Raw genomic sequence first — 7,958 nt, 5'->3', positions numbered from 1 at the left:
ATTGGGAGCACAAACAAAGTAAATCCGCAAAGCCTGCCGAAACGGAGCGACAATTCCACTGAACGACTTTTAGAACCCCTATGATTCAGAGAGACCGGCTGCAGCAACTGCAGCTTGTAATATCTGATTCTTGGGCTTTGAAACAGATTTACCTTTCTTGGATTTTGCTTTTGGCTGCACTTCCAGGGTTTCGGTACTAGGTGATCCGGAACGTTTACTAGACTGAAGAACAGTCTCCATAGGCCAAGCCTGAAGCTCCATGTCCGAGTCTGAAGAGGGCGAAAGGGGAGGAATATACTCGTTGTCGGCCGTAGGACCACGAACAGACGAAGTACCAGCCTCAGCGTAAGTAGGATGTTCCGAACCACGCACCGAAGTAGCGAGAGTAGACGAGACTTTAACAGAATCCGAGGCAAGATTAGCTGCTGAGAGCAGCGGACCTTCAGGGACGGTGGAAACTTGCTGGATCACTTGGGGAGAGGAGGTACACAAAAGGGGAGCGGGCTGCAAATGTGGCGCCAGCTGAGTCACCACTGTGCGAGACACGCACTCGATTATGGTGGAAGTTAACTGGGTGATTACTGAAGAGACACCCTTCTCAACAGCCGCTGCTACAACGGAAGCAAAAGCTGGGTCAGCGAGGGAAGACTGTTGGAGCTTGGCAACGGCTTGTTCAACCGCTGCAACAATGGTATTCACTACGGCTGCATCAGCGAGTGATGGAGAGTGTTTGGCCGTAACTCCAGCATAACCATGTGTCCTTTCTTTGACAATTGTAACAGCATCCCCACGCGAGCAGCGACGCTTACCCATGACCTCGACAACTTGGACTTCTTGAGCTCTCGCAGGGCAATTAGAATAGTCAGCTGGGTGTGCCGCTCCACACAAACAACATTTGGCATCTTGGGCAGTACATAGCTCGACAGAATGGCTCTCACCGCATGCGCGACACCGGGGAGGCGATTTGCATGCCTTGGATGTGTGGCCAAAACGCCAACAGTTGTGGCACTGAAGAGGCCGGGGAGAGAGAGGTTCCACACGGTAAATGAGAGGCCATACTTTAATCTCCGATGGACATTGCGTCCCAACAAATGTAGCAATGACAGATTCTGTTGGCACCCTGTTTTTCTCTACAACACGGCTGCAACGGTAAACTGAGGTGACTCCCGCTACCGAAAACTGCTCTAGTACCTCCTGAGGTGTCATCTGAACATCAACACCTCGAACGATGCCCTTCACGCAAGCAAGGTGAGGGGGGATAAATGCACTCACCTGAACAGAGGTAAACATTGTACATTTCAAGAGGTCAGCGACACAGGTCTCGTCTGACGATCGGCACAAGACGCCACCTTTGCCAAACGGGCGGACCTCCGTAATGTGCTCGAACTTCTCAGTAGCCGCTCGAAGTGCCGCCTGTACAGCCCGCGGGTTTTTCAGCCGGATGAATCCGCCCCTTACTGGCACCAAGGCCACGGGGATGCTGCCCACCCCACTGCGCTTCAGGGCTTCCAATTGCATGTCCTGCGGACGAATCGAGGCCGCCCAGGGGGAACTCCCCCGGCCAGGAGACTCAAAAGACATCCAGGCGCGGAAACCAGCAACCTGGAAGAAAAGAAAAGACCAAAAGAATGGCGGGAAACAACCGCTAATCCGCCTGAAGGTTGGCCGATCACCTCAACCAGGAAAGCGAAAAACCAAGCAGCTTAGAAGCAAGCGACCACGCAGACAGACACGTCAGCCTCCTGCTCTTTCGTGCTCTTCTTTGCTCTTACCACGCCCTCGTCTTCTTCTTCTCCGTGGTGTCTTTTTGCCAGCGGCCACTTGGTGTCTCCCGCGTTGTGAAATCTTCTTTCACTACTTTCACCATGCCCCCTCCGAGCCACTCATCACACCGGCGTTCATCTCGACATCACCACACATGAGCAATTTGCATGCGCAGTATGCATCATACGCAAGAACAACACACTGCTGTGGGCACGTCAGGACCAGTAAACCTCGGCAATCACTTCTAATAGTACTGGAATAATTACAAACCTGCACGAAGCAGAAAAACGGCTTGTAAAGCCACATGGCGCTGGACGGTCTGCCGTGCCCACTGAAGTTGAAGGCCTGGCGTGGGCTTCTTTTAGGGATGTCCGAGGTGGTCACATGTCCCGAAGGCAGCGCCGCCAGTTGAACGTCATGCCACGGAGGAACCAGGTGATATGGATGCGACGTCGCCAACCTCTGATGACACGTGCTGAATGCAGTGAAATTCATCGATACGGGCTGAGGCGTTGATACGAGCAGACCAAGCAAAGAAACCTGCACGAAGCAGAAAAACGGCTTGTAAAGCCACATGGCGCTGGACGGTCTGCCGTGCCCATTCATGCCGGAGATTTTTCATTTTCATTTTTTTTTTCATTTTTATTTCCTTAAGGACCCCACTGGGGGGGTATTACATAAGGGGTGGATACACAGGAAAAGAAAACACTTGAACACATTAATTTTCGCAGCACAGGTGATTTGTAACATTTGCAATGAAGGATGATGGGCAGGTGGTTGAAACAATGGAGCAGGGAAGGTCGTTCCAATCCTTGACGGCGCGGGGAAAAAAAGAAGCGGAAAAAGTGACAGTTCTGTTGCGATAACGGGACACTTGAAGTGGATGGCTTGTGCGGTGAGAAATGTATGTCGGGGGGAGGATGTAAGGAGCTGCATTGAGGGAAGAATGAAAAAATTTATGAAAGAGGGAAAGGGTGGCGATACGACGGCGAACAGAGAGGGGTGATAAACCGGATTGTGCTTTCAAGGATGAAACGCTGATGTCGTACGAGTACTGCGAATGAATGAATCGAACGGCGCGATTTTGGACAGATTCCAGGTCGTTAATGAGGTATGTTTGAGGCGGGTTCCATATGGGGGAGGCATATTCGAGTTTTGATCTGATGAGGGACTGATATGCCAGCAACTTCACATGTTTTGGTGCATGACGTAGGTGACGCTTCAAGAAGCCCAGAGTTTTATTTGCCGATGAAATGACGTTAGTAATATGCGCATTCCAAGTAAGATCGCAATGTAATGTGACACCAAGATACTTGAAGGATGGTTGCGACTGTACTGGGACGTTGGCGATATGATAAGAAAAAATGAAAGGATTTTTACGGCGGGAAAACGTAACAAGTTTGCATTTGTTACGGTTAAGAGACAAAAGCCAATTATCACACCATTCTTGAATGTGGTTAAGATGTGTCTGGAGAAGAGTTTGGTCGTGAGTGTTAGTTACTGTCCGATAGATTACACAGTCATCTGCAAACATGCGGATTTTGCAGGATACGCTGAGGGGTAGGTCGTTAATATATATTAGAAACAGGAGGGGGCCAAGAACTGAACCTTGAGGTACACCTGATATCACTTTGAGATACGCGGAAGATTTATTATTGACATGCACGAACTGAGAACAGTTAGTTAGAAATGCTTTGATCCAATTTAGTACACTTGGGTCTAAGTTTAACTGGGATAGTTTTAGCATTATTCTTTGGTGGGGTACTGTGTCGAATGCCTTTGCGTAATCAAGAAAGATTGCGTCAGTTTGTAAGTTGTTGTCAAGGTTAGCATGCAAATCGTGTAGAAATATTGCTAGATGTGTTTCGTAGGAGAATCCTTTCCTAAAACCATGCTGGCTGGGGTGGGAAAAGTTGTTAGAATCTAGAAAGTTTACAATCTGAGAGTAGATGACATGTTCCATGATTTTGCACGGGACGCTTGTTAAAGAAATGGGACGGTAGTTCAATGGACAGTTCTTATCACCTGATTTGTAGATGGGAACGACCTTGCCCATGTTCCAGTCATCTGGAAGAATGCCTGTGGAGAGCGACTGCGCATATATCAAGCACAGAAATGGGGCGATGGTTTCATGGATGTTAACACTTTTGAATTAATATCGTCGATGCCACCCGATGAGGACAGTTTCATGTTTTGAATAACACATGAAATACCATCTGCGCAAAAAACAATTGAACACATACAGGATGTCATCAGCGCAGGGGCAGGAGGGGAAGGTACGCCACATTCGTTAGTAAATACAGATGAAAACGCGGCGTTAAAAACATCAGCGCATTGATTATCTGAAAGCACGTGACCGGAGTCATTAGTAAGGTGGATGGTGCTGGTAGAGCGAGGGTTCACGATTTGCCAGAATTTTCTTGTGTTATCGGTTAGCAGGGCTGGTAAATCATTGTTCAAAAACAAACGTATATTTCGCGTTAGTAATAGCGGTGGTATATTCTTTTACGGCTGTGTGGTATTTCGCCCAAGCGTCGGGCGTTTCTTTTGCTTTTGCTGTGCGAAAAAGGCGCTTTTTTCTATTCGCTAGTCTCTTTAGTGTGTTTGTAAACCACGGTTTCTGCGGCGTGCTACGGAATGATTTTGTGGGGATAAATTTGCCAGTTAGTTCATTCATCTTTCTTTTAAAGATCCCCCAGTTATCGTTCACAGATCGGGAATGAAAGCCATGTTCGAAGACTGGAAAGAAGTTTTCGAGCTCGTTGTTTATGGCCTCATAATTACCTTTATCGTATAAGGTAATTGTTTTCTTGAGTTTGTTGCGCCGCTCAAGAGGGAAGGAAAAATCTGCATGTATTACTTTGTGGTCACTAATTTCGGGAAGGTATGAAATTGACGATAAGGAATCCGGACGGTCGGTTAGTATTAAATCTAGGATGTTAGCACAGCCGCCTGCTATGCGCGTGGGCTCTGACACTACTTGAGATAAGTTAAAATTCAAACAAACGTCTATAAAATCTTTCGTTTCGACATCGTATGCCGACGATAGTGCAGGGTTATGCCAATCAATTTTCGGAAAATTAAAGTCACCAAAAAGTAAGATGCGAGCGTTAGGGTAGGTGGTCGTGAGTGTGCTCATTATATTGTTTAAATCACGTGAGAAACCTGTATTGGTGTTTGGTGGCCTGTAGCACACCCCGAGTAGGAATGTTTGAGGGGAAGCATGGCAAATCAGCCACAAAATTTCCAGGTCAGATTTTATGTCGACAGCAGAACAGGGTATTTCTGGGCCAACAGCGATTAGCACACCACCTCCCCGGCCGCGTTTGCGGTCGGTGCGGAATAACTGAAAATCTGGTAAATCCGAGAGCACTTCGGCGTCAGTAACTTCATTGGTTAGCCAAGTTTCTGTTAATACCAAAATATTGCTGTTGGAAGACGCCACAATGTTAGACACGAGTTGACACTTCGGCATGAGACTGCGAATATTAGTAAAGATAACAGAAAAAGAAAGTTCATTTCGTGATTGGATTTGGCGGTGGTGCGGTTTAGTCTGCGGGCGCGGTGATCGCTATGCGACTTCTATGACCGATTGTGATGCGTGGTCAAAAATGTACCGTTTGGAGCCCATGTGCAAAGTTTTGAAGCGTATCTGGAATTTTTCTGATTTCTGCTTGGCGAAAGCAACGAGATGACGACGGGCAGTACGAACCGAGAGGGAATAATCTTCGGTAATGCTGAAATCTGTTCCTTTCAACTTTTTGCCATTTGAGAGGGTGTTTTCTTTGGTTTTGTAGAATGTGAACCTGACAATTATCGGGCGGCAACGATCAGTGCTGTGGCGGCCGAGGCGATGCACTCGATCTATTTCTTTTGGGTCAATTTTTATTTCCAAGTTTTCAAGACAGTGGTTAATAATAAGTTCTTCTGTTTCAATATTTGTCTCTTTGGCGTTAGTATCTGGAAGGTTATAGAAGATTAAGTTATTGCGGCGTGCCTGGTTTTCTGCGTCATCCAGTCGTTTTTTAAGTTCGGAAACTAACTGTGTGGTTGCGGTAGTGTCGGCTTGAATTGCGGCGATGTCAGCTCGTATGGGCACAATATTCTGGTAATGACGTTCTAGTTCGGTCATGCGCTTCCCCAAATCCGACAATGTTTTGTCGGTTGCTAGGAGCTGCTTCTTCACTTCTTCAAAATCGGATATTAGTTTGCTTTGTCCAGCGCTAATTTTTCCCAGTTCTGCGAGGATTTCGTTCATTTCCGGACCAGGGTTAGTTTCAATGTCGCCGGATAATAACAAGAGTACAGAGTAAACAGCATGTAAACACTCGGCAAGGATAGCGGCAAGACACTGTGGGCCCGGCAGCTGCACTAGAAAGTAATCACTTGATTTTTTCGCGTAGAGACTGCTGAGCTTACTAACCTGCATTGTTGGGATGAACGGGTAAGCGAACTGCATTGTGTCACAGCTGCCAAGCCCACAAGCTGACGCCGGTGACCGTTCGCGATATATAGGTGCTCGGAGTGGTGATGTTGACTTCGATGGGGCTGTCCAAGGTGAAGTGGGGGAGGAGTAGTCAAGCCATGGCGCTGGCAACAGCGTCGGAGCGGTAGCGCAGGCGAACGACGGTTACGAGGAACACCTGCATTGTTGGGATGAGCGGGTAAGCGAACAGCATTGTGTCACAGCTGCCAAGCCCACTTTTTATTAACACAGTGCATTTTTATTAACACAGTTGATGTTAATTTTTGCTGAGAGCTGCAACACTGAAGTGCTGTCTTATTTTTTCATTTGCAAGAATATGTCCGCAGGCTCGGGAACTACGTGGCCATGCGTTGCGAGGCCACCACGCTCAGGGAAAGTGTGAGCAGCACGTCGAGGACACGGCACTTGACCGATGCATACGACCGGCCAGCAAAGGAAGCACTCATCGCTGAGTATACTAGTCGATATGCACCACAAAAACCCATTGTGGAGGCCTTGGTGGTGCACTCGCTTTCATAATGTTGACTGATTTGATTGATTCATTGTATTGATTCATTGTGGGGTTTAACGCACCGACGCTACAAAGGCGATTAGGAGTGCCATAGTGTAGGGCTCCGGAAAAAGTTTGACCACCTGGGGATCTTTACCGTGCGCCGAAATCTCAAACACACAGGCGTTTTCACTTTTCGCCTCTATCTGAAAAGTGGCCGCCACGGCCAGGAATCAAACCCGTGCCTTTGGGCTCGGGAAGCTTTCAGCAAGGTTCTGCGGCTGTGTACATAGTGGACCTTTTCACAGCAGAGCTGTATAAGCCCAGTTTTTTCTTATATTTTTTACGTCTGAACCAGAAAATGGCAGTTCTCAAGACCTCCCTTTTACTCAGCTACCGTGCCTGTTAAGCAGCCGAAATTTAAGCCAACTGATAAAACTACATTAGCATAATGGGTGCACTTTTGTGCGCGCAGGAGCTGCTTATATTGAAAAAGAAATATCTTACCATGGCTTACGAGCCTTACAACCCTTGGTACGGGAAGCCCACATATGACACTGAGGGAAAGTTCTGCCGTATGTGGCCCACCCCACATGCTGGTAGCACGACGCGATTGGCTGTTCCGAGCCTGCTCCAACACCAGCGCGTGAAGAGCCTGTATGCAGTGAAGTGATACTTCCTCAAAGTATCTGAAGTTAGCTATGCACTTTACAGTACAACAGAATGAATGTTAATATTTCACACTTGCTGACTAATTACTAGGCATTTATTAAAAACGCACTGACAATTAGCTATATTCGAGAGTAGGTTGGTTTACACTAGTGGGTTAATAAAAGCTGATATGTTTGTGCTGCACTCATGATCTTTGTGTGTTCTTTGCAGATAGCACTGCTGCTATCGTTGCAAGTCATGTGTTGTGTACATATTCTGTCAAGTTTCAGTTCTCTGTCACATTATTAAGAGTGCTTCTTTGCTTGACCAGTCCTGTTCTAGATTGTGGAAACATAAACTGCATGGATAAATAAAGGATAAAATGATTTTTATTGAATCCCATAATAAAGCACTTTGGACCTGCACCTTTGCTGGCTTTCTTACCTGTGCAACTCCCAAGGCATGGGGACGCATGGGACTCCAGCTCCAAGTAAACAGCCTCAAGAACTGCTGGGTTAAGGCACAGGTTCGGAAAATATGCATGCCGAGTGATGCAATCATCGTTGC

The 7,958-nt window shown here is 47.2% G+C and overlaps 1 protein-coding gene across 1 annotated transcript; it reads right to left on the bottom strand.

Annotated features, from left to right (window-relative positions):
- Positions 1–4,408: 4,408 nt before the first annotated feature.
- On the bottom strand, positions 4,409–6,223 carry LOC144163926 (uncharacterized). The gene has a single exon (XM_077694600.1). The coding sequence runs from the start codon at positions 6,221–6,223 to the stop codon at positions 5,336–5,338; it is 888 nt and encodes a 295-aa protein (XP_077550726.1). The 3' UTR covers positions 4,409–5,335.
- Positions 6,224–7,958: the final 1,735 nt, after the last annotated feature.

The sequence above is a fragment of the Haemaphysalis longicornis genome, unplaced genomic scaffold (assembly GCF_048455015.1).
Source record: "Haemaphysalis longicornis isolate Haplotype H1 unplaced genomic scaffold, Haemaphysalis longicornis Haplotype H1 scaffold_1, whole genome shotgun sequence".
Lineage (NCBI taxonomy): Eukaryota > Metazoa > Arthropoda > Arachnida > Ixodida > Ixodidae > Haemaphysalis > Haemaphysalis longicornis.
This window is presented reverse-complemented; position numbering and strand designations above follow the sequence as displayed.